Source organism: Heptranchias perlo, chromosome 13 (assembly GCF_035084215.1).
Source record: "Heptranchias perlo isolate sHepPer1 chromosome 13, sHepPer1.hap1, whole genome shotgun sequence".
In the NCBI taxonomy this organism is placed as follows: domain Eukaryota; kingdom Metazoa; phylum Chordata; class Chondrichthyes; order Hexanchiformes; family Hexanchidae; genus Heptranchias; species Heptranchias perlo.
The window spans coordinates 37,742,565-37,768,893 of NC_090337.1; the positions used below are offsets into that span (position 1 = coordinate 37,742,565).

The 26,329-nt window shown below is 37.9% G+C and overlaps 1 protein-coding gene across 5 annotated transcripts; it reads right to left on the bottom strand.

The window, feature by feature from the left end:
- Positions 1 to 1,020: 1,020 nt before the first annotated feature.
- Positions 1,021 to 26,260, bottom strand: slc33a1 (solute carrier family 33 member 1). Of its 5 annotated transcripts, none has more exons than XR_010965513.1 (9): positions 26,172 to 26,239; positions 20,870 to 21,666; positions 18,110 to 18,303; positions 14,150 to 14,334; positions 11,729 to 11,846; positions 9,446 to 9,661; positions 9,117 to 9,285; positions 6,289 to 6,365; positions 1,021 to 1,326 (listed from the first exon to the last, which is right to left on the bottom strand). XR_010965513.1 is itself a non-coding variant. In XM_067995342.1 (7 exons), the coding sequence occupies exons 2-7, from the start codon at positions 21,618 to 21,620 to the stop codon at positions 9,118 to 9,120; spliced, it is 1,632 nt and encodes a 543-aa protein (XP_067851443.1). In that variant the 5' UTR covers positions 21,621 to 21,666; positions 26,181 to 26,260; the 3' UTR covers positions 6,583 to 9,117. The 5 variants fall into 5 exon arrangements, 2 of the variants coding, with proteins under 2 accessions (XP_067851443.1, XP_067851442.1); XR_010965511.1 differs by having other exon boundaries at positions 1,021 to 1,420; XR_010965512.1 differs by having other exon boundaries at positions 1,021 to 1,423.
- Between the last annotated feature and the right edge of the window lie 69 nt (positions 26,261 to 26,329).

A 26,329-nucleotide genomic window follows, 5' to 3' on the forward strand; every position in this document is an offset into this window, starting at 1 on the left:
TTACGATGGAGGGAAGTTCATTTATGAAACAGCTGAAGATAGTTGGGCCAAGGATGCTGCCCTGAGGAACTCCTGCGGTATTGTCCTGGGGCTGAGATGATTGGCCTCCAATAACCACCTTCCTTTGTGCCAGCTATGACTCTAGCCACTGAAGAGATTTCTCCCTGCTCCCCTATTGACTAGTTTGACTAGGGCTCCTTAGTGCCACACTCACTCAAATGCTGCCTTGATGTCAAGGGCATGCTCTCTCTGCTCACCTCGTGTCCATATTTGGACCAAGGCTGTAATGAGGTCTGGAGCAGTGGTACTTGCAGCACCCGAACAGAATATTGGTGAATAGCTTATTGGTGAGCAAGTGCCGCTTGATAGCACTGTTGGTGACGCCTGCCATCACTTTTAGCTAATGTAATATAAATTGGAAATTCCCACATGGTCTAGAATCAGAGTTAAGAAATATGTATTACTGCTTTCTAACTCAATATGTTAGGAATAGGAGAGGTAGCTCATATCTTTACTTGCTAATGGGAAATGACCCAGTTAGGATATTGGAAAAAGAATTAGTGGCAACAACCCCTAATATGATTAAATTTGATATGATCCAGGATAAACAATTTCAAAAGAACAACTTCAAGGGAATGACAGAAGAGACTGGGAAGGAGAATCAAGAAAATCTCAATTGAAGGCAAATGGAACACCTTTATGGACATAATGAGCAGCATACAGAATAAATACATACCAAGGAAGAGTAAGTGCAGAATAAACAAATATAGCTGTAAATAGATTTATAATACAATATGAAGTGAAGAAGGATATGCTTTATAAAACCTGTAGGAAAAATGGCGAAGAAAATCACTGGGAACCCCCACAAAAGCAGTCAGAGCAGAAAAGGAGGAACTAGAAATGAGCATAGCTGTAGTGCAACAATGAGAAATTCTTCCAGTATTGTAACGAGGATTTTCAAAGAAGAATTCATAGCCCTTAAACATGTAAACTGCAAAAATATTGAAGACAAATTAAACATAGTTTTATATTATGTTTTTTAATTCATTCTTGGGAATTATGTGTCACTGGAAAGGCAGTTATTGCCCATCCCTAGTTGCCCTGAGGTGGTGGTAGGGCGCCTTCGTGCGTTTCGGGTGGTGAAGGTGCTCCCACAATGCTGTTAGGTAAGGAGATCCAGGATTTTCATCCATCGATGAGAAAGGAGGGGAACTTGGAGGTAGTGGTGTTCCCATGCATCTGCTGCTCTTGTCCTTCGAGATGATGGAGGTTGTAGGTATTGGGAGGTGTTGCCGATGAAGCCGTAGCCAATTGCTGTAGTGCATCCTATAGATTGTATCATGGCTGCACTGTGTACTCTCACTGGTGGTTGAGGGGTGGATGTTTGGACTAGTGGATGATGAAGTGCCGATCAAGCAAACTACTTTGTGATAGTAATTTTAAATGACAAGATTTTAAAATTAACTGAATAAATTGGAGAACTTAAATTATAACAAAACGAGTTATTAGTTTTGTTTGACTCTTTACAATTACAGAAGAAAAACTCAACTCCCACAGACAAGCTCAAAGCACGTGCATGACCACTCACTCAACAACAAATGGTTACTGATGAACACTGCAGCACAACTAAACAAGTACCAGTGGATTAATAAATTAATTAATGAAATACTGGCTGTCACTCATTTGATAAATTAACACAGAAGCAAGCACTAGCAAATTAATAAATGAATAGCACAGCAGGCACCAGTGAGTTAATAAATTAATGGAGAAATGGGCATTAGTGAATTAATAAATTCATAAGTGCAAGTGTGAATTAATAAATTAATGTAGACAGTGAATTAATAAAACAGCAGGTACATCACTGAAGGAATAAATTATCAGGCACCAGCAAATTAGTAAGTCAATTCAACAACTAGAACTAGTGAATGAATAGATTAATACAGCAGCATACCTCCAGTGAGTTAATAAATTTATAGAGCAGCAGGCACACCAGCAAATCAATAACACAATACAGAAGCAGCCTCCAGTAAATGAACAAAATGATGGAGCAGTGGGCAATGGTAAACTGATAGATTTATACGTCGGCAGGTACCAGTAAATAAATAAATATATTCTAACGGAATAGATCAGCAAATATTACATTAGTGGAGGAGCTGGATATACTCTGGCTGTTGCATATGTGCAAAAAAGTGCCCCACATAGAGGCATGGTATGTGATCAATTGCCATAATTCATTCATATGGCACAAGTGTAAATTTGCACATGCATACAAAAGCCTGAACCCCTTCAATATTCTTCCTGCCCTGACTGCCGCTCATGAATAAAGAATTTGTGCATAGTGAAATTTGGAAAAAAAACATTCCCTTGTCAATAACTGCACAGAAACAGAGGGTCAGTAATATGGACAACAAAATAAGTGGAGCAAGTGTCAGTGGGGGAACATTTAGGGAACAGCGATCATAGTATAAGGTTTAGATTAGCTATGGAAAAGGATGAGGACCACTCTGAAGTAAAACTATTCAATTGGAGGAGGGCCAATTTCAATGGGATGAGAACGGATCTGGCCCGGGTAAACTGGAATCAAAGATTGGCAGGCAAAACTGTACTTTAAAGGCTGCCCATTGTTTAAGAGGAGATGGTTCGGGTACAGTCTAGATACATTCCCACAAGGGAGAAAAGTCGGACAACTAAAACCAAAGCTCCCTGGATGACGAGAGGTAGAGAGTAAGATGAAGCAGAAAAAAGGGGCATATGACAGAAGTGAGAACCAGGCTGAATACAGAAAGTTCAGAGGAGACGCGAGAAAGGAAATGAGAGGTAAAGAAAGAGTATGAGAATAGACTGGCAGCTAACATAAACGGGAGTCCAAAAGTCTTTTATAGGCATGTAAACAGTAAACGGATAGTAAGAGGAGGGGTGGGACTGATTAGGGACCAAAAAGTAGATCTATGCATGGAGACAGAGGGCAAGGCAGAGGTACTAAAATGAGTACTTTGCATCTGTCTTTACCAAGGAAGATGATGCTGCCAAAGTCACAGTAAATGAAGAGGTAGTTGAGATACTGGATGGGCTAAAAATTGATAAAGAGGAGGTACTAGAAAGACTAGCTGTACTTAAAGTAGATAAGTCACCCGTCCGGATGGGATGCATCCTAGGTTGCTGAGGGAAGTAAGGATGGAAATTGCAGAGGTACTGGCCATAATCTTACAATCATCTGTAGATATAGGGGTGGTGCCAGAGGACTGGAGAATTGCAAATGTTCAAGAAAGCGTGCAAGGATAAACCCAGCAACTACAGGCCAGTTTAACCTCGGTAGTGGGGAAACTTTTAGAAACGATAATCCAGGACAAAATTAAGTCACTTGGACAAGTGTGGATTAATTAAGGAAAGCCAGCACAGATTTGTTAAAGGCAAATTGTCGTTTAACCAACTTGATAGAGTTTTTTGATGAGGTAACAGAGAGGGTTGATGAGGGCAACATGGTTGATGTAGTATATTTGGACTTCCAAAAGGCATTTGATAAAGTGCCGCATAATAGGCTGAAGCCATGGAATAAAGGGGGCTGTGGCAGCATGGATATGAAATTGGCTAATAGGAGAGAGTAGTGGTGAACTGTTGTTTTTCAGACTGGAGGGAGGTATACAGTGGTGTTCCGCAGGGGTCGGTACTAAGACCATTGCTTTTTTTGATATATATTAATGACTGGGACTTGGGTGTACAGGGCACAATTTCAAAATTTGCAGATGACAAAACTTGGAAGGGAGTGGAAAAGTGAGGAGGATAGAGATAGTCTTCAAGAGGGCATAGACAGGCTGGTAAAATGGGCCAACACATGGCAGATGAAATTCAACACAGAAAAGTGTGAAGTGATACATTTTGGTAGGAAGAATGAGGAGAGGCAACTGAAACTAAATGGTACAATTCTAAAAGGGATGCAAGGACAGAGATCTGGAGGTGTATGTGAACAAATCGTTGAAGGTGGCAGGGCAGGTTGAGAACGTGGTTAAGAAAGCATACAGGATCCTGGGCTTTATAAATAGAGGCATAGAGTACAAAAGCAAGGTGGTTATGAAGAACCTTTATAAAACACTGGTTCAGCCACAACTGGAGTATTGTGTCCAGTTCTGGGCACCGCACCTTAGGAAGGATGTGAAGGCCTTAGAGAGGGTGCAGAATAGATTTACTAGAATGATTCTAGGGATGAGGGACTTCAGTTACATGCATAGACTGGAGAAGCTGAGGTTGTTCTCCTTAGAACAGAGAAGGTTGAGAAGAGATTTGACAGAGGTATTCAAAATCATGAAGGGTCTGGACAGAGTAGATAGATAGAAACTGTTCTCATTGGCAGAGGAGTCAAGAACCAGAGGACATAGATTTAAGGTGATTGGCAAAAGAACCAAAAGGCGACATGAGGAAAAAAAAACCCTTTTTTTAAAAAAAAACACAGCGTGTGATTGTGATCCGGAATGCACTGCTTGAGGGGGTGGTGGAGGCAGATTCAATCGTGGCTTTCAAAAGGGAATTGGATAAATACTTGAAGGGAAAAAATTAGCAAGGCTACGGGGATAAGGTGGGGGAGTGGGACTAGCTAGATTGCTGTTGCAGAGAGCTGGCACGGACTCGACGGGCTGAATGGCCTCCTTCCGTGCTGTAACCATTCTATGAAACAAATATTTCATAAGCACTAAAACCCCATTTTCCCACTAAATAAATATTTTGCTTAAAAGCGTTAAATTAGCTCATTAAACTGCAACAATATTTTTTTCAGGTTGTGAATGTACATCAAGTAAAAGAATTATTTATTCTTGAACTCCTGGCAAATTAAAAGATATGATTTAAACATCTCAAAAAGCTGAGAAATGAGCTTGGGAAATGCAGCACAGACATGGATAAGGTAATTTATTTCAGGTTAAGTTGGTGCAAATGGATCTTCCATGAATTATTTATTTCTGATCAAAAAATAATATACTCCACATAAGGCTGATCGACCGAAGCAGAGGTGGGAGGGAAGCAAGACAGGAGAGAGCCATGTCTGGAATTAGAGGGGAAATCTGAATTGCAGAAAGTGCTTTAAAGAAAACCATCTTGCAGACACAAAATAACTATTAATGGGAGTGTGGCTAAAGATAAAATGGCCTTTATTTATACATTCCTTTGCCTACATTTAATATTAACCCTTTCCCATGTTTAAAGCTGAGGATATACAGCAAGATGGTATGCAAGATGTATCAGTTGGAGATATTTATCTGGTATTTAGCAGTAGAGGTGAAGGGAGAGGGTTTTAGCTGCTCTTGAGAGCATTCTTAGTGCTTTAGTAGCACTGGGGGATGGGCCTAGGGTTTGGCAGAACTAGGATGGAAGTCTTGAAGTTTGACATTACTGCAGTGGGGTTTGACAGCATGGGGGTTCTTCTGATCAGACATCACTAAGGGAAACTGGCATTTGGCACAAGAAAAGGTAGGTGAGGTTTGGCTCATTGGTGTTTTCCTGGAGTCTGTCAGCAGAGGGGGAAGAGGGAAAGTACAGGCCTGACAACACTGCTTTGGGGAATCCCATGCCTGGTAGCACTGGTTTGTCACTTCCAAGAAATCTCAAAATATTGAATTTTATGATTGGTTCCTGAACGTGGTTTCATCTCTGTCGCACAGAATTCAAAACATCATAAATTCTGTCAAAATATGGGTGATAATCACAGCTTTTCCATTTGCCTTTAAAATTGAACTCGGGTTTTTTAATCTGGAAAAAAAACCTCAAAATTAAGATGAGGACTGTCTGGTTGGGGTTTTCTGCTTCAGTGCTCACCAGCTCACGATTTGTCACCCATTCATTTTAGTGGGAGGATGCTTGCATATTAGTGAGTGGAAAAGCAGAAAACCCCGTTTCTATCTCTGACAGCTGTGAGTTAGAAAACTATTAACAAAACACAGGTGATAATAAGAGGCACTCTGCTCTCAAAACGCAACTTATTTTAAATTTGAAAAAAAAACTAGGATGAGGAAAGACATTCATTCTCAGTTCTTTTCTCAAAAGGTGTCAGAAAATATAAACATTCTAATTACTAACTGAACAAAACACAAGCAATGTTCAGAGATTTCTATTTGCTTCAAAATTCAACTTTTTTAAAAAAAAATGAACTCATATTAGGATGAGGAAAGAGTTTTTTTTTACACCTTAATACACTTTATGAAGTTAACAGAACATAAAACGTGTAGGTAGTATAGTCTGTCTTTTTTTAAAATCTCACATACAGACAGCCTTTCTATTTAAAAGACATGAAATAAACTTTACCTGAAAAAGCTTTTGAAATTTGTCCTCTAGTTTTTCTTTGACTAATTTTCAGATAGTTATGGAGAAACAGCTAGAAACTAAAGAAAAATATTTCAGCAGTTCAGCTGACTAAATAGTAACAATGCATCCTAGGCAATTAGGTACATTCAATAGGCTCAAACTGCACAATTTGCATTCAGCTAACAGACTCGCAGCTCTGGGCAAAATTTTGTTCAAGCCCAGAGTTTTGGGAGAGGCTGAGGCTTTCATGCAAAAAATGTAATGAAGGCATCAAAAGACACAAAGACACTGCAATCAAATTGTGAAATGTAATTTTTTGCTTAAAATCATTTTGTATTTTAGAAATTTCAGTAACATAAATGCAGAGGATTTTCTTTACATAAAGCATTTTGAGTAACTTGGAAAAAAGATAATACACTACCACCTAGACCCATGCCAGGTAATAGTTACAGATTATAGTGTTGTCATTTAACACTGAAATTCCCATTAGACTAAGAGATATTGTTGTTACAGGAAAATGCTACAGATAAGTGTGGATAGTTGAATTTTAGAACTCCAATAGGAAATGTTTACATAGGAGTTTTCAATGGAGTATGTAACCTGTACAAGAATTTTGAGAAATATGAACTCAATTTGCATTGGAATAAACTAGGATGCAGCACACTTAAATTGGTTGAATAAATGGAATAATTAATTCAAGCTGGCGTAAGCTTTGTCTTTATGATTTAGGAATGAACAGATTTAAATAAACTGAAAAATCAAATGTGCAAATCAATGTAAATTGTGCAAGAAAAATGTCATTAAGTACAAGTAGGAGTTTGTCAATATAAAATAAAGTTCACAAGCAACTTGGATGACCAAATAAATGGCTTTATGCTTGCAAACCATTTCCAAAAAAAACCTGCATTTATATAGCGCCTTATCATCACATCAGGATGCCACATAGCAGTTCACATTCAATGAATTATTTTCTCATTGATATCAAGGCAAATGTAGCAATTAATTTTCACACAGCACGATCCCATAACAGCCAATAAGATGAACGACCAGTTCATCTGTTCTTGGTAGTTTTGGCTGAAGGAGAACGTTGGCCAGAACACCATGAGAGCTCCACATTCTTCTTCGAATGGTGCCATGGTATTTTTCACAGCCCCCTGAACAGGCCGACGGGGTCTCAGTTTAACATCTTATTCGAAAGATGGCATCTCCACTGCTGCACTAAAATATTAGCCTAAATTATGTACTCAAGTCCTAGACTGGGGCCTGAACCCATCACCTTCTGACTCAGTTGATTACTACTGGATGATGTCACTGGATTTAGTTGAATCAACATTGACATCACCCAGTTGCAACCTTGGCTTCATTTTACTTCTTTAATTAACATGTAATACAGCATTACAAGAATTAAAATAACCATAAGGTTATGGACAGATCTGATTATTTTAAATGAAACCCTTTTGCTGTGCAGGATTACAAGGTTCAATTTTGGTGCTTGGTCAATCAAGTGCAGTTCTTCCTATTCTATGCAAGTCTAATTAGATGCAACTTTGTCCCAAATATATGTAATGGAATTCAAATGGTTTTCAGAAATTGAATGCAAAATTGAAATACTGGGGATAATTTTCATCTTCACTGCTTGGGAGTGGATCACCTGCCCATTATAGAACACACAATTTCTATAACGGGCGAGCAATCTGCTGTGCCAGTTTATCGCCCAAGGTGAAAATTACCCCCAATGTTTCAGCTTTGAACATTATTGCAAGCTCTGTGATCATTTCCTCTGATGTGCCTGTCGAAGCAATTAATTGTTAATTATACTTTGAAAATTTCAGTCAGTATTTGTTTTATACTTGCCTGACATTAAATTAGAAAATTCCCAGTCTAGATAGAATAAAATTGGTTTGTACTTTGGTGACATCAGCTGATTAACAATCTGTACAATAGTACCTCTCATCAATGAAGCTTATTCACACACTAGTATAATCTAGTGTACAATAAAATATATCATAATGCACGATTGCTTTTTAGCCCATCACATTCAGCATTTTGGTCTAAGCATTAATAAAGACTGCTGCCCTTTGAACTGTACAATGGATTAAGTGAGACACCTGTGAAATACTGGTATTCAAGATGACTGCAGCCAAACAATGGTTGAAATCTTCTAGGTAGAGATGATAAAATACCACCTACTGGTAACTCAAAAACACTGCACTACATCATTTCAGTTAAGTCTTAAGATGGCCTAAGCCTCTTCTGTAACTTTCAGGGCAGAAATCTAATTATCAAACTCTCAAAAGGAGCCAGTGTTTGCAGACACAGTATCACAAAGCACTAGACAAGGCTCTTTAGGTCTAATGTGCAAAAAGCAAGGGCCATTTAAAATACAGTGCAAAACTGTAGGTTAAATTTTTCAGTGAAAAGTGTTTTGATAAAGAACTACAATTTCTAAGAAACTATATATAACTTATAAATGTTACAAATTATCTGTCAGTTACATAAACCAAATGAAAAACAGGAATGAGTTGTCTGCATCTCACAGAAAAGTAAGAAAAAAGTGATCTGTTTTATATGGCACCTGAAGCAATGCAAGTTGATAACTACCTATGTATTGTGTGCTATTGCATAGGTAGTTAGTTTTAACTAACCAAAGCAAACAAAAACGCCGTATCAAAATTAGTACTATACATACTATCACCATTTATACAGCAAATATAATCATACTCAAAGAAACTTCATAAAACTGAGTAAAATCCCTTTTGTATTATTCCTTGAAAACTGGTCGAGAGATCACAATTTTATTTAACACTAAAAGTTCTAATCATCACAACCTCAATTATTCCTCTTGCACTGCCATGTGGATGGGTGCTCATCCTGTAGATTTCTGAATTTGTTTCCAAAGCAAAGCCACCATACGAGTCCAATAAAAATGCAGAATATAGATTCCACGTAGTAGCCATCTGTTGTGATTGAACAGGAACCACCAGATTTTGCACAAAGCTGTGTGGGGACAAAAAAAATAAAACTAATTGGAAATGGAATGTTTCAATTTTACCCCAACAGAAAATTGATTTGTTGTGAAGTTGATCAAATCTGAAAAACAATCACTTATACAATACTATAGATCAAGCATTTCTAATTTTAGAAAATGAAAACTCACTTCAGAATCAATTGCGTATCTACAACTTTGTTCAGGTGCACCTATACACTTCTTGACTGTAAGTGGATCCACCAACCAAAGAGCTAATGTAGCTGGCCAGTTTCCAGCAAGATTAGAAACGGTATTCAATAGAGTCATGTATGTTCCTCCAATCGAAGGATCACTAATTTTAGCATTAAATGACATGACAGCAACATACATGCTATAGACAGCCACCTAAAGGAACAGAATATTTAAAAATCTCAGTAATACATTAGGTAAATACAGTCAGTACAACATAATTCCAAGTAAATTACCTTTTTAAAATCTATAATGAACTTCATTCAATAGGAATGATCAGCAAAAAAGGGACAATGTGTTTTAAACTGGAGTACTGTGGAAAAGCTTAAACTATACTCCTACCCACAGCTATATTTAGACTCGAGTGTTGGAACTACTAATGTTTCCAATTTGTATCAATGACTTAGATTGAGAAACTCAATGCAAACTGGTCAAATTTGCAGGAAATGTGAAACAAGATGGGGTAATGGAATCCAAGAAGACAGGCTAGAGATTACAGAATGACCTAAATAAAATGAGTGGGCCGAACAATGGCAGATGAAATTTAATGCAAAACGTGAAGTATTGCACATAGGAAGGAAAAGTGGGCAACATCTATATTCCATGAATGGTGCTGAAATAACTAATGATAAAGTTTAAATAGACCTAGAAGTCTTAGTAGACTCGAAGTTCAACATATCCAACCAATGCAGAGCAGCAATCAGCAAAGCCAATATCAAACAGTAGAATCTGAGGAAGTTGTGATCAAACTGTACTCTGGTCAGACCACAGCTTGAGTACTCCAACCAGTTTGGGTCACTGAGTAACAAAGAAGACATTCAAGCACTGGAAGCAGTGCAGTGAAATGCAATGAGGCCAATGAGGGGTCTGAGTTATGTGGAAAGACTGGGCTTTTCAGCTTGGAAAAGAGGTGTCTAAGGAGGTGATCTTTGAGATGTAAAGGATAGCAAACAGTATGGAAAAAGGTTAATTAAACTGTAGGAATAGGACAAGGGGACAGAGGTTCAAACTAGTAAAATGCAAATTTAGGACTGCTATCAGGAAGTTCTTCTTCACACAGAGTGATCAACGCTTGGAAAGGATTTCCACGCAGGATGGGAGGAGAAAATCGTAAGAAAAGTTAGATACGGCAATAGGGGAAGTATAGGGTTGTTTTCGATGAATGAATTAAGATGGGCCGAATAGCCTTCACCATCCATAAATATCTTGTGATTTTGTTCTCCAACTACCTTTTTATGTCATTGTGACTATCTTTTTATCTGACCTCTCATCTCTTTATCCCGAATGAAACATGCAGCAACTGACTTCAAGTTGTATTTAATGCTACTCTGATCAGCTGTCATGAGTTGCATATGAGTAGTGAGAGTTGACTGTTCCTTTTTTCCCTTCCTTGGGGTGTTTACCCCCACCTTCCCTCAGATTTCTCCAGTGAAATTCAGAACTGATCATATTGTACCTACTGACTTAGGTAAATGTACAATCACAGTGGCATTAATCGATGTCTAGCTTTACTTTTGAATTGAAAGATCAGAAGGACCATACTCAGTAGCGTGATCAATTGCTTATGGAATTATGATTCATTTTAAACTTAGACATATTTGAATCAGGCCTCACTAAGCAGCCCATTAAAAGGAACTAATTATAGAAGTGCAGGGCCACAGACTCATTATGTTGCCAGTATCGGTCGCTGCCAAAAGAAAACAAATCTCTGTGCATACTGAGTTCTGGCTACCAACCGAAGTTAAATCTTAATGTTAGGACAAGGGGACAGAGGTTCAAACTAATAAAATGCAAATTTAGGACTGATATCAGGAAGTTCTTCACACAGAGTGAAGAACACTTGGTAAGGATTTCCACGAAGAATGGGAGGCGAAAATTGTAAGAAAAATTAGATAAGGCAATTGGGGAACAGGACGACACTGAGGCAATGAACGGCAGTGCTTATTTCCTATTCTAACCCAGCTCTTTTTCTTTTTGAGAATGTTAACTGGATGTTAGCAACCTCTTCAAAAAAGGGCAGAAGAGGGTTTCTCTTCTCTCTAGATACCTAACTATCTGGGTGATAAATGTTATGTTTGCCTGTCCAGAAATATGAATTAACAAGTTCCAGTTTTGCTTTTTGGAAAGTCACTAAACGTATGCTATCAGGAATATTGCATAGAAGATGATTCTACTGCATTACACTGAATCTTTTCTATTGTTATAATGGATACACTCACTCACCTGATGTAAGGCATAACTGAACAGCAGTACCCCATAATAATAAACAGGAAACTCTGTGCCATGTTTCATCATAGAAGTCCAATAAACCAACAAGGCAAATATCAAACCCATAACTAATCTGTAAAGAAGAGATGCAGTCACACACCATTTTAAATAAAATTTGATCATAAAAACATTTTGCACAAAATTATAATACTGTAATGGTTCACATAATAGTCACAGGTTAACATATGTTTGGACTCCGTTTCATAATGCAAAAAAAAAGTCCAGGTGAATATTTTAAGCTAAAAATTACAATATAAACTTTCATTCATGCATGCTGTGATTACAGACATGTTAAATTTTATATAACAATGCATTGTTATTAGTGTGTTTCTTCCTCATCACCATAAATAATGGTTCACTTACAGAAAAATAGCCCAGCCCATTTGATACACAAACCCAAAACAGGACGATGGGGTAGAATTTCCACAGGGGTTCTCCCATCTCCTGCCGTAACTTTGGTGAAAGAATAGCAGAAACCCCGGCGATGTAGCACAAACAACTGTTTATACCATTTCTACAGCGGGAGATCAGAAGAACCTCCACAGAAATTCCAGATGAATATATCTACAATCGGTATCGGGAGACGTACTTATATAAATGCCCAATGTTATAACCCTATTTACTGGCTTGTTTTGTTCAATGTGTTAAAAGTGCTGTTATTAATAGGCAACAATTGGATTGTTCCAGCAACCATTTGGTTGACGTTATTCTTAGTTGGGGAAACACCACATAGTTCATCCGAAGTGTTTGAGACAGATTAATTTGTTCCCAAGAAAGGGAGGCACACCATTCAATTGCAATAAAAATGTTTAATTAGCAGCTCTGTTTGATTGAGAGTTTAATTTTTAATGTTCCATTCTATCTTCAAAGGATTCTGAAAGTATACCTTGGGCTGACTTGCTTCAAGTCAATAGTCCTTCAGACAGGAGACTCTGGGAATTTAGCAGTGAACTGTCATGTAAAGTTGTAGACAAGGATCATATTTCAGGTCCAGTTTTGCATTAAGTGTTAGCACAAGAGACATGACTTAATTTTTCTACAATTCGAGGAGGACTGGTTATGTCTGCAATTACTGTGTGTATATACATTATTTATCCTTGCTACTGTTTTTTTTACATTCATAAATTTATTCTCTAGTTCATAGTCTAAGCTACTATCTGAGAAGTATTTATTCAATTACTTTTTGAAGTCAAGATCATCACATGGTGGCACATAATATTTAAAAGTAAGCTGAAATTATATTTTTGTTCAACCTCTGGGCTTTCTGCAGTTAAGTAGGTATTGGACACCCTCCAGTTCATAGGTATTGAACTTGAAGAAAATATTGGAGATGAAAAGCCTAAAATTACATGTAAAGAATCTCACATATAGAATTATGATCAAGCCCCCCCCCCCCCCTAAAAATAATGAGTTTTCAAAGAGGCTTGATCAGAATATTTGCAGCGGTGAGTGAGAGGCAAAAAAATTACATGTCGTCACAGATCTCCCATGGCAGCGTTCAAGATGAGTCAGATAATGGACTGTTTTAGAACAATAGGGGTATCAACAAAGTGGGATGGGGACTGCTTACATTTTCTAAGTGTCAACATACTCAGGTAATCTGAATAATTAGAGGCGGTTTACTTCAAAAATTCAACTTCTTGAAAATGAACAATGAGGAAAGACACTGTCTCTCAAAACTTAGTGATTCTAAAGTTTATAGAACACAAAAAACTACAGGTGTGTAATCAACAGATTTTTTCCCTTACTCTCACACAGAGCCTGTTTAAAAAAAGCATATCCTCTCAATTTTATATTAAAAAATTATAAACTTTTGCCTGAACGAAGTTTGTGAAACTTGTCCTCTAGCTTTTCTTCAAATAATGCTAAAAGAGAGCAGAAACTGCTTGAAGCTAAAGAAAAATATTCTAGTGTGAATGATACCGATACATCCTGGGAAACTGGGCACAGTGTACACGCTCAGACTGTGCAATCTTAATTAAGCTCTGGGCAAAAAATATCAAGTCCAAGCTTACCCTTTTGGGGAGAGGCTGAAGCCTTCAAATAAAAATTTTAAACAAAAGCATAAAAAAACAAGCGCCAATTTCAGTTAGTGAGGGGAAAAGTTGAAGAAGAAACGATTTGTGGGGTAATACAATGCCACCCGGTAGCCAGACTATGCAATGTGGCAAGTTTACATAAGCAGTTTCTATGATAAACATTGAAATGCAGACATGCAAATTTATAATGGAAAAGCTGTTGCAGAAGTGTAACAAAAAAACAGCAACTAAGGTTCTGTAAACAGGAAGTACATGCAGTCTAAGATAAAAATATTTGTACATCTAATTTCCCTCTCACCCCCCAATCTCTTTCAGAGGAAAGAAAAATACACTTTACCTAAATGGCATTGCCCAGTAAAAAACATTCAGTGGTTTTCGACCGGCTGTGTATTTGCTTATCACAAATGGCAGCAATATTTGCAGAGGAACCATAGGTACAGCAAGTAGAGCCAATTGCTCTTTAGGCACACCCAATTGAACCAACTTCAGTCCAGTAACTTCATCAGCAGCTGAGAAGCCAATCTGCAAATATACAGGTTCATTTGGAAAATTGTCAACATAACTTTTGTAGTCTTATAAAAATATTTCTGCAGATTTAAAAACAGCATCTCTTAATTTACAATAATTTTTTCTAAATAAAAATGAATTTTCATAATGAAGCAGTAAATATTCATTTCAACTGCACTTTCTAAGTAAGAAAAACTAAACCACATTTACATTACCTGGCTGGAAATGCAGTTCTCCTGCCCAGGAACATATCCTACACATGTGGTTATAGGCATGTGCAGAGCTCTCCTCCCAGCAGTTAAATTTTAAATATTTAGAGAGCATGGGCAGATGTGTCTCTCACACTACTTCTCTCCAAGTCAGGTTGGGCACTGACTGCAATTTTTATCATTGTTATTGCAATATCTGATATGGTAGAACTGCGGGCACACTACAGATGATGATCTGATAACCCCAGCACTCAAGTTTAATTCCCTGCTTTATCAGGACCAAGCAGATTTAAATAACTTAATTTTTTTTAAAGCTGCCAATTAAACACATTTGAAAAAAAAATCAAAATGTTTGTGAATTGAATGGCTTAACTCTTCAGACACCAAGTGCAAAGACTAAAATTGTAACAATTGCATCAAGTTAAGCAGGGATATAATTTCAGTGAATAAAGCCATTTTTAAAATCCCATCTGTACTGTGACAAAATTCAAGAAGCCTATACCGTGCTAAACCTTAGACAAAAATGTCTAATTTTTATCAGTGCCATCTTTATAAAGGGCTGCTACTTGTTCTTTTCTAGTTTGTACAAAATAGAACACTTCTCTTATCAAAGAGTGCAAAAGGATCACCAAAAATGCATTAAATAACTGAAAGCGGGAGAAACTTTGAGAAAACGAATACAATGACCTAATTAATGTCAGTTTTTAATATTCACTTTTATGAAGAGATGGGGCTATGGGGAGAAAGCAGGGCAATGGGATCAGAGTTAGATTCTCTATCAAAGAGCTGACACAGACATAATGGGCCAAATACCCCCCTTCTGCACTGTAAATTTGTATGATTCTAAAAAGGCACAATTTAATAAATTATTTGATTACAGCAGACCTTCTCCCTCCCCTCGAGTCATTGTGCCAGCTTTTTGCCATTTCAGCAGTTCTTATATTCAAAAAAATATATTTTTATGCACAATTGTACAGTGATGAGTAAATTTCCCATGACAGATCACTAGTCAATCATAAGGTACTTTTGTTATATAATAGAATTTAGTTGACCAACAGCAAAATTATTTAAAACCACCAACATATCATTGATTTCAGATAGATTGCATGAAAGTTTGTGTGACTGGAACATAATTACATCATGGCATGTATTGATGTAATTTTTGTAGACATATTGCAAAAATATGCATGGTTAAAATACTTAAAGGAAAGTTTAGGGAGGTGATTGAAAGTCTAGGGAGAGTTTTGTTTTGCTGAGTTCTCTCCTCTTCCCAGTTTTTTTTAAAAAAGAAAATAATTCTCTTCGAGTCTTGGCTTTTTAACATTTTTTTTATTGCCGCCATGGACACCATCAAATAAGATTTTAAAAAATAACTAGTTATAAATTACAATGCCCTTATTTTATATCCATCTATGCCACCAAGTTAGCTTGAACACATTATACTGGTACCCTTGCCCTGTACTATCTACTGATAAAAATATGTGTCTTGCTCCATATTAATACTGCACAATGTTTTGTGAACTCATAACATACTGCAATTGGGTTAGTTGAGCTAATGACATTAAGAATTAGGCAAAAATGGATCACTCTCATCTTGCCGTGCGAGATGTTAACAAGTCTATAACACCACCCTCACTAGGTTACTGAAGTACAAAGGAACTTAATCTAAATCCAGGCAATTTTATTTTGTTGTACATCATAAACTGACAAAGTAAACAGAAAGCTGCTGGGAAACTATTTTAATTTGCCCAAGGTGCAGCAATTAAAATTAATGACAAATAGAAAAGAAAGAAATTCAAATAACTTATACTTATCAGTAATTATCTGTAATGACAGTTGAGTTGTAAATCTTTCAGACATTTCCCAATTGAATATATTGGGATTACAACTGCAGAATGTCAAAGGTTATGGAATTTTGAACAAGCCTCAAGTACATCTAATAACTGAGGCTGATATGCTTACATTACATCACCAAAGAGGTGGCTTCAAGAATCAATGTAGAGAATACTTGAGCTGATCAATACCCAATTATTATCCTGGTCATAGATTGTTACATATCATCATGACTCTAGGCATGTTTCAGGTTGGAGGGCGGGGGGAGGAAAATGAGGAAGAGCAAACAAAACCAAAAAATATATTTTAGCCAGCCAAAGGTATATTAATGTTGATGCTTTAGAGCAGCCTACTGCTTGTATACTTGTGGAGTTAATGGAGATAAATCATTGTCCAGCTAAGCAAAAAAATACATTAAAAAAATCTCAGAACTATGTTTACTGGCATATTCATTTGTAATCACTTGTTAATCTAAACAACTCAATAAGGTAGTCAATCCGCAGCTCAATAGTGTTCCAATATGCTGTCCCATGTAGTAGTAAACCACATAAGGATTGGGAACAAGTCATTTGGCCAGGGAATGGCACATGGAAGCAATATAAAATATTCATGATAATAGCAGATCACCATATTAGAAAATTAGCCCAATAGCAATCTAGAAGAATTTGTGATGTTCAGAGTCCTGAACCTTTCAGCTCCAAAGCTGGTAGTGTCTGAAAGAGGCAAAATAATATTTACTTCAAGCACAAGTCAGTGTTGTTGACACTGTTCAGTAGTTTGTTCTTTTACTGTACAGTTTGAAATACATACTTGAATGGCACATAAAATATCTACAAAATAAAACTAAAGATTTACAAATGATGCAATAGCTGAAAGAGAAGTGTCAGTAAACGCAAGTATAACTGCATAAATGAAAACCTTACAAACCATATACTTTTGACTAAGTAAATAGACTACCAAGACATGGCTCCCATGTTAACCATTATGACAGCTTTATGAAAATTAGTCAGAGAGTTACAATTGGCACATCAGCTAGGACATTTACCTGGAATTCAAGATATCTGGGTAACCCAGGCGGACTAAATGGGAGCACAGAGTATTCTAGCCAAGAATAAGAGGAACTTGTACAATTGTTAAGCAGATTTGGGTGTGGGGCAGGAGTAATTAAGGGATTTACTAAAGAGTTTCACTACCCTCTTGCCACATGTAGCTCCGCTAAAAATGTATGCCAGAAATTTCTTCAGGAGAGTCTTCCCGATCGGCCGCTGTACCTTTGGCAGAAACCCTAAATACATTGTGTAAACAGGGTTTCTGCCGAAATTACAATGGCCGATCAGGAGAACAATCAAGAAAATTTCCAGCAGTAATATTTTCAACTACCTCTCTGAAAGAGATCTTCCTGTTTGCATACACACAAAAATGTTAATGCTGTGGCCTAGAAGTGCCCCCCACTTTAACCAAAGAAGATACTATCTGAAACAAGAAGTATTTACATGGTATAAAACCTCATTACTCACTATACGCAATGTTTTTAAAAAATATCTATATTGGCAATGGAAGCAGAAACTATTCTAGCTCAAACACTGTTGCACATAGCAGTTTTAAGTTCTTTATTAAAGGTTGCAACAAGCTAAAAGCAAACCATGATCTATAGATAAAAAAGTAATATACACTGTCAAATGTTAATTGACTGTAAGGTGCAATATGGTTTCCAAGATTGTTCCAAAACTTAAATTAAATTAGCTTACTTTTGATGTTAGCAGCATGACGCAGAAATTTAAGATAGCGGGCATCTTTATTATACAGATGAGCGACTTGTAGGTTTCCTTGATTCCTTGCTGAGCAACATCATGCAACGACGTTTGTCCCAAGTGTTCCTTTTTAAGTACCATAACCAAAGTTGTTGTCACCAAGAAAACTATTCCCCAGAAAAACAGAAAATCTAAAAGTAGGAATTTAAAAAAAAGTATGTGAAATATCTGGAATTTCTCAGTAGTAGAAGATGCTTATGTAATGCCATAGAAAACAGTATGACTACATTGTTTATACTTTAAAATTGGGCAGTCAAGTCCCATAACTTTTTTAAAAAATTTATGTGTGAGGAATTGAGTTTTTCACTTTCACCTGTCATATCAAGTGTGTATGAGGTAATGAAAATCTATCCTACTACTACAAAAAGACCACAGAAAATGTACAAAACTTTCAGAAGAGCTTGATTTCAATTCATGCCCTGTGGAAAAGAAGCCCTTCTGGATAGGGGTGACGTTGCTGAATAAGAATCGACATTCAATCTTGGATACAGCATCAGTAATACAAACCTCCACTGTAGATGTAGCACAGGTTAGCTGCAGCCCAAACTTCCTCCCTTCCTACTGTTCTTGCCTTAGACACACCCACATTATGGCAGCTTAACATTTCTATTTCTCTTTCTGATAGTCATTCCTACACACTCACAAATGCGAGTCTCCAATTACAGATAGATCTGAAACAGGAGAAGCTGGCAAAGCAAAACAGGAGAAGCTGGCAAAGCGGAACAGGATCCCACAATCAGAGAAGAAAAAAAGCAGACATCAAGAGTGCAGACTGCCCTACCAACATGATAATGGAAAGTTAAATTTGTTACATACAATAGAGTTTTTTAAATTATGATGAATCTTGATAGAGTGAATAGAAAAAAGGTCAGTGATGAGAGATCGTCAATTTAAAATTCAGATTGTAAGAGGTGATTACGAGAACTATCTGTACACAAGACGGTTGTTGGAGCATGGAAGCTTTGTCACAGGGAGTAGTTGAGGCAGAGACCATTACATCTTTTAAGGGAAATTTGGAGAAAGATTTGAAGCAGAGAAAAATACTATTGGAAAAGCACAGGGCAGTGGAATTAGTTTTAGATTACTCTAGCAAAGAACCGGCATGCATATGATGGGCCATATGGCCTCTTTCTGCACTTTAAACTCCTATGATTCAAACCCCAGAATTAAAGCACACACCAGAGGAGTCTACTACAAAAATAGAATTGTGTCGTGATTTTCATTTTTTTTCTTTTTATCTCAGTTTAACAAATACCATGTTCAAAATAAAGGTTGTACATTTAGTTAAAATTACAATCTATTGACTCAGGCAAAATGTCTGCAGACCCTTTGTGACAGTTACATTGTATATTGACACGCTAATATTTTGATTGCAAAATTATTCGAGCTGATGTCTCACCAAAACAATCCTTGTTAGCTATTTGATACAGGTGTAAATGTAATTTGCTCGGCTGTAGCATATTACAAGCAGGCAAACTCTCAGCGGAGGCAGAAAGGGGGTTCCTGAAGCCACCAGGGGAGGGGGATTGCGGCATACTCCCATTCCCTCCAGCGGGGCCCAGGAGAGGAGGTTTAGACTGTGGTCCCCTTTACTCCTCCAGGCATAGATTTTTGTCTCAGCAGATGCAGGGATTAGGGGGGTGGGGGAAGAAGGGAGGCAACAAATCGCTCAGTGTGAGGGAAAAGGCCAGCCACACATTAATCAATGGATCAGAAAGAGCTGCAAAATGGGAAAACTTTCAGTTGGGGGAAGTGGATTAGATAATCTATTGGGCCTGCACACGTACCATATAACACCCAAGAGGAGTGCACCAGAGCTCATTCATGGGGAGATGTTCTGTGCATTGTAGCTTGGGTGCAAGATTTAAGCAGAACGAACACAGCAGGAGCCAATCATGGTCCATGTCATCAGGCCAGAAGCGGCACTCCCCGATGATGTGATATGTGAACTTAGCGATACAGGGAAGTCCGGCAAAAACTGGGTGGGGGTTTTCGGAAGCTGCTGTTGATGGGTTAGCAGCTGAAGCGGGCAATAATTGCAAAACCAGCTGGGAGCGCAATACTCGCTCAGCGGAGGCGTAGAGGGATTCAGTAGACATTCATTCAATGGCCAATGAGGTTGGATTCAGACCAGAGGTTCTGACTAGAGCTGGGCAGCAGAGTTCTACATGTTAGGCCACTCGAGGAGCACAGGTGGAAATTTAGCGAAGCTGACTTTACTGGTGGATGTGATCGATTTTACATTCAGGCCAAAGGGAATATTAACTTTAGCAGAGTTATATTCAGTTTTATTCCCCCCTTCCAAAATATAACATTTCAACAGAACACTAACCGTTCATCCTCCTACTGCAATAAGTGCTGCCATCCAATGTTTTTATACTGAAACTGCATGCTGACTCTTGGGGTCATTGAAATGCATCAATAACTTTGCAATTAACATTACTGACAGGATTTTTTAACATTGTAAAGGTCAATCACAGTGCCACCTAAAAGCATGACAGGTACTGCAGGTAAATGCTGACATTTTGTAAAATGGATTTTGTTAAAGACAAAGCCTGACATAAGAATTTTCAATGCATTTTGAACTGAATATTGCGACCCAGTCTTTGATTTTAATATGTAATAGTGTAAATGCTTCCCAAAGAAACTCAAGATTGAAAGTTGAGCAATTTTAAAATTAGATCTTCAGCACTTTACCTGAAAGAGTGACAATTCCAGTTGGTTGAGATTCAGAACGTAGATACTTGTTGCAGAACTCTGCTGATTCCAATGCCAAGAAGAGCACATTACCCAGAAAGTACCCTGCTGTCTGTCCAACTGAATTGCAAGTAGAAGCAAGTCCTACATTTTCTTTGGACAACATAGTTAATGCCCAGCCATCCACTGCTATATCCTGAGTAGCAGCCAGGAACCCAAACATAAAAAACACAGCTGTGAGTTTAACAATATTGGGGCTTGTTAGCTCATCACTTTCCAGTAATGCATCCACTTCAAGTGACAGATAAAGCATAAAAAGCCCCAGAAAATACTGGGTTGGCACTAGCCAAGATTTTCTCCGCCCAAAGTTTCGGAAATAAACAGCATCCACTAAGGGTGCCCACAGCAGTTTCAGACTGAAAGGCCAAAACACAAAGCTGTAAATAGCTTGGTCTGAATAACTAACATTTTTGCTCTGCAGTATAAGTGGAATGCTCCCAGCCACACCAAGTGGAATTCCCTGCAAGACATAGAGGAATAAGAGCAACAAAATGTTATTGAAATCTTTTTTAAGGAGTATTTGATGATCAGATTCAGATAATCCATTGTCATAGTCTTTTAATAGGGCTTTGCTTCCATCCATCTCCAAATTGGTCTCATGGTTCCACACTTCATTTTGCATGCGCCAAGTCTCAAGAGGATTTTGAATACGTTGTCTGCTGCGCTCTTTGGGTATTTCTGATGACGGCATGTCAGATCTGAAGACTAGGGCTCAATTAACATGTCACATTAGGAGCCTAAAAACAATAGAACAGTGATAAAACTTATGATTTGTAAACTTGCAGACAAAAAAAGTTGCCTGTAATGGGCAGTCAAATATTTTTAGAAGCACTTTACATCGATCACAAATGATATCTGCATTTCCAAGAGCATTTTCCATTTTATTTAAGGATCTCCTAAATTATACAATTGGAGCTCTCCTCCATAGCACTTTAATATGCCCCTACTGCAGGAAAGCATTTCTGCTGCATCTCTGGAGCATTTTAATTTCTTACACACTATCTGAATGAAAGCTTCATTACAGTAACTTTAATTGCTGAATTTCAGGCTACTGTTTCAAAACAGAAATGCACTGGAAGCCAAGAATTATCAAAACTCATTTTACTTAGGATTCTCAATAACCAGGAAGAAGCAACCATCAACATCGCTCAACCCATCTCTATCCAAAATGGTTTTGAACCCATGTTTCAAGAGAAAAAAAAGTTATGCATATCAAATCACCCAGATTTTTCAAACAAAAAAGGTGAAGAAAATAGTTTGGTTAAGTGTTCAGCTTTTTGACAAATATCAGTTCTTTTCTCCCATGTTTTGGAGGATCAAAAGAAAGTTATCTGTAGCTCATTTTTTGTATCACAGCTCCAATGACCAAAAGCAGTTACAATTGATACATCAAGAATTTAAATTTGCATTTTGCTACTGAATTTACTTAATGCCCAACTGTAGCACCTTGTCAGGACTTAAAGCCACAACAAGCAGAATATTTTTCCAGCTTTCTCCCATCTTTCCTAAAGTGTCAACTCGTTCTTTGGTATGGTTCCACAGGCCATGTAACCTTAACCCAGAACCTCACATGCCCATTCTTCATGTGTAAGCCTAGACAGTGAGTGCTGACAGGCTGTATTGCCACTGAGACCATCAAAGCCAAATGCTATCCTATTCTTTCTTGACTTTATTTTCTAGCAGGGCTCACTGGATAGCAATTAGGAGCAAAACCATGGCTGATTTTCCCCCTTCTAAACCTAAGGATACAGAGGCCATTGTAACATCTTTACTTTTGTTCCCATTGAGCTCAGCTATCTCAGCAGAATCCCAAAATCAAACCTGGATCCTTCTGGTCAGTATGGCTTAGTGTTATGCTGAGCGGTGCCATTCCCCATTGGGAAACTGTGTTTTATCTATGAAAAATCTTGCATATGGTGTTCAATTTCTGTATATATTAATCTTGCTTTCAGTACCATGTTTTTTTAAATGGAAAATCCATCAGTCCACACATCACAATGAAAAAAGTGCCATGTCATCATTTTGTAATAGGAAAACTCTATGTCAACCTTTCACCATCGCGGTTTCTTGATGAACCATACGAGTCACTCAAAATGCTGTTTGAAATATTTTCATCCACTTTTCTTTTCTCTTACTGAAGTTTCTAATGTCCAAAGTAAAGTTTTAAACAAAATTTTGAAAATCACATATTTCATAGTATTAAGACATGAAAGTTGATAGTCATTAAAATTTTTACTTCAAGGCCTCAGCCTGTCTCTAAAGATGGGCCTTCAACTGGATATTTTTAAATCAACAATTAGAGAGCTTTCAAGCACATCTATGCATATGCTCAAAATGTAGTTTGCAAAATGGCCCAGAATGCAGTCTGTGCATCAACAAGTTAGAGCAGTGTGTCTACTCACCCGGTGAGGATGAGTTTCTTTATTTTTTCCCCAAAAAACCTGGAAAGAAACTAGAGACTGCATTCTCAAAGCTTTATTTCAGGCAAGTCTGGTACTTATTTAAATTTATTAACAAATACTGTTGCCTATCATGACTTGCTCAGACAATACTTGTGAACAGCAGCACCTATGATCATGGTTTCTTTGTTGATGGTTAGAAAAGAAAAAAGATTGCTCACAAAAGATTCTAAGTTACATGTATTTAGTTGTATATCCAGTTTTTTTTTTAAAAAACTTTCTTCCTGAACCATTTTTGAGGTTTAAGAATGTTTTTATGTACTTGGAAATGGCATAAACTATATTACTTGAGCATTTATGAAGTAATTTGTTTGTTTACGGAAATTTTTATTAATGAATTTGCTGGCTTAATACAGTCTTCAATAGAGCAATAAATCGAACATCTTCAGCGTCCACAAATCTTCTACATGCGAGGAGCACACATCAGGAAATTGTACACTCCCAGCCTGCGATTTTCAATCAAGTGACTTTAAGAAACAGAAAATGTGTGTTTCAATGTTTTAAGGCAAGAACAGAGACAGGACCCAGTTGACGATGGGGAACGCGGTGTGGAGTATCCGAGGGCGCAAAATGGGCTGACGTGGTGGGGGGGGTTCTAATGGTTCAAAGGGAGCCAATGACAATTTGGTTCCCACTCAGTGTTCCCTCCTGTAGGAGTTAAAAAAAGGCATTGGATTATATATTCTCAATTTTTCCAAGGCTGTTGGGAATCTGAATACCCTTGTTTGATCTTCAATTCTCCTCACTCAATTAAATAATGCCTGCTCATCTTGACTGGATTTTGGATACCAATCAATTTGTTCCTGTCTATATTGCAACCTCTATTCTGTACTATTTCTACTTTGAAATTTCTTAGCATGATAAATTTAATAAGTAATTTAAATTTCCTCTGAATTGTATGCATTGGAATTTTTTTTTAAACATAGATTGAAATTTATAAATGGTGCCACGCAGAAGATGTAGAAATATAAAAACAAATGGAATCACAAAAATACTAAATGAAGAATGATCCTAAGCCATTGGAGCACATTGCTAAAGTCAGGTAAGACTACAATACTTCAGTAAAAACACAGGTTAACATTAACACTTGGCAGCAGTTTGCATAAGCAGCAACCCACATTTTTACATTGAACAGTGGACATTTAGGTCTCAGTTACAATGGTGTAGGGTTCGGACATCAAATTGTGAGAACAAACCTTGAGCAAATCACAATCAACAGCCAAGATGCAGTTAGTGTTTAACACAATGCCTTGCATTTTTGAGTGCAGTCCATTTGGTTAGACCACACTTGGGAGTACTGTGCAGTTCTGGTCTCCATACTATAGAACAGATACAGAGGCATTGGAGAGGGTGCAAAAAAGATTCACAAGGATGATACCAGAACTGAGAGGATATACTTATCAGGAAAGGCTGAGCAGGCTGGGGTGACCTGATAGAGGTCGCTAAGATAATGAAAGTGGTTGATAGGGTAGATGTGGAGAAAATGTTTCTACTTGTGGGGGAGTCCAAAACTAGAGGTGATAAATCCAATAGGGAATTCAGGAGAAACCTCTTTACCCAAAGAGTGGTAAGAATGTGGAACGTGCTACCATAAGGAGTAGTTGAGGCAAATAGCATAGATACACTTAAGGGGAAACTAGATTAGCACATGAGGGAGAAAGGAATAGAAGGGAACGTTAGTGTTAGATGAAGTAGGGAGGGAGGAGGTTCTTGTGGAGCATAAACACTGGCATAGACCAGTTGGGCTGAATGGCCTGTTCCTGTGCTGTAGTTTCGATGTTACTTGTTTCCTCATTAAATACAAATTGTTTCTTACCATTGTTCAAGTTCTTGATGCAATAAACTATGACCTTCACAAGAGGATATTAACATATTTTGTAGACAGTACTATAACTTATGCACATACCATAATTCACTTACACTTCTGAAAGTCATATGATAACACTAATATAAAAAAAAATCTTATTTCAATTAATGTAAGCCCTATTAACTATTAGCATAATTTTGGTGAGATATGCCAACAGAACTAAAACTGTAATTTAATCTGTTATTCACTGCCACTCTTCCACAATTCAGTATATTGTGCAGGAAATATTTTTCAACAATGCACATTGCACCAAACTGGTTTTACAGTTTTAAACTACCAACAGGGTAGTGACTAAGGAAAAACCATATGCCAGGCCTCTCTCTGGCCACTTGTCTGTAACTACTGTCTCCTTAAATAGGGTTAAATAAATCTTTATTATGCATAAACATATTTTAAAAAACACTCAATATTATTCTATCTGGTTGGTTTGGTGTTTTTTTCGGATTTAAAGTCCAGGCAGCCTCAGTGATCAGCTCATTACGAACACATAATAAACCCGCGGACCCAACAAAGCCACGTGACAACCACCGGAGTCATTGACTTCCAGTAAAGCCGGTCCCGGAGCGCTGGAGCTCCCGCCCGTGGGTCAAGTACCGGCGACGGTTCAACTGCCAGCTATGTCCGTTGCCAGCGGGCGGCGTGCGGACTTTAGCGGCAGGTCCTTTCAAAAATCAACTGCTTGGTAAAGGCCAGAATCCCGGCACTCTGCCCGAGCAGCAGCCCTTATTCGGCGGAAGCCGCTCGCACACCGCCTCAACTGAGAGGCCGGCAAACCCACCCTCCTCTCCCGGGATCAGCAGCGTAAACCAGGAGAGATCCTCCATCACTCCTCACGCCTGGATCCATGCCAAATTATAAGATGCCAGTAAGAGAAGAGGATATAATACAACCACTGAACCTGCGATTGGAAACGCACCTTCCTCACCTGCTGCCGCTCTCCTCTAGTCCCCAGTTTGCGCGCTCCTCCCTCCGCTCTAGCTCGGCGCACTGATACAGCCAGTGACGTGTCTAATTCTGATGGGTCTGAGCACAGTCCCTGCCTGCTATACACTCATTACTGTAGGCAGGCCTTTC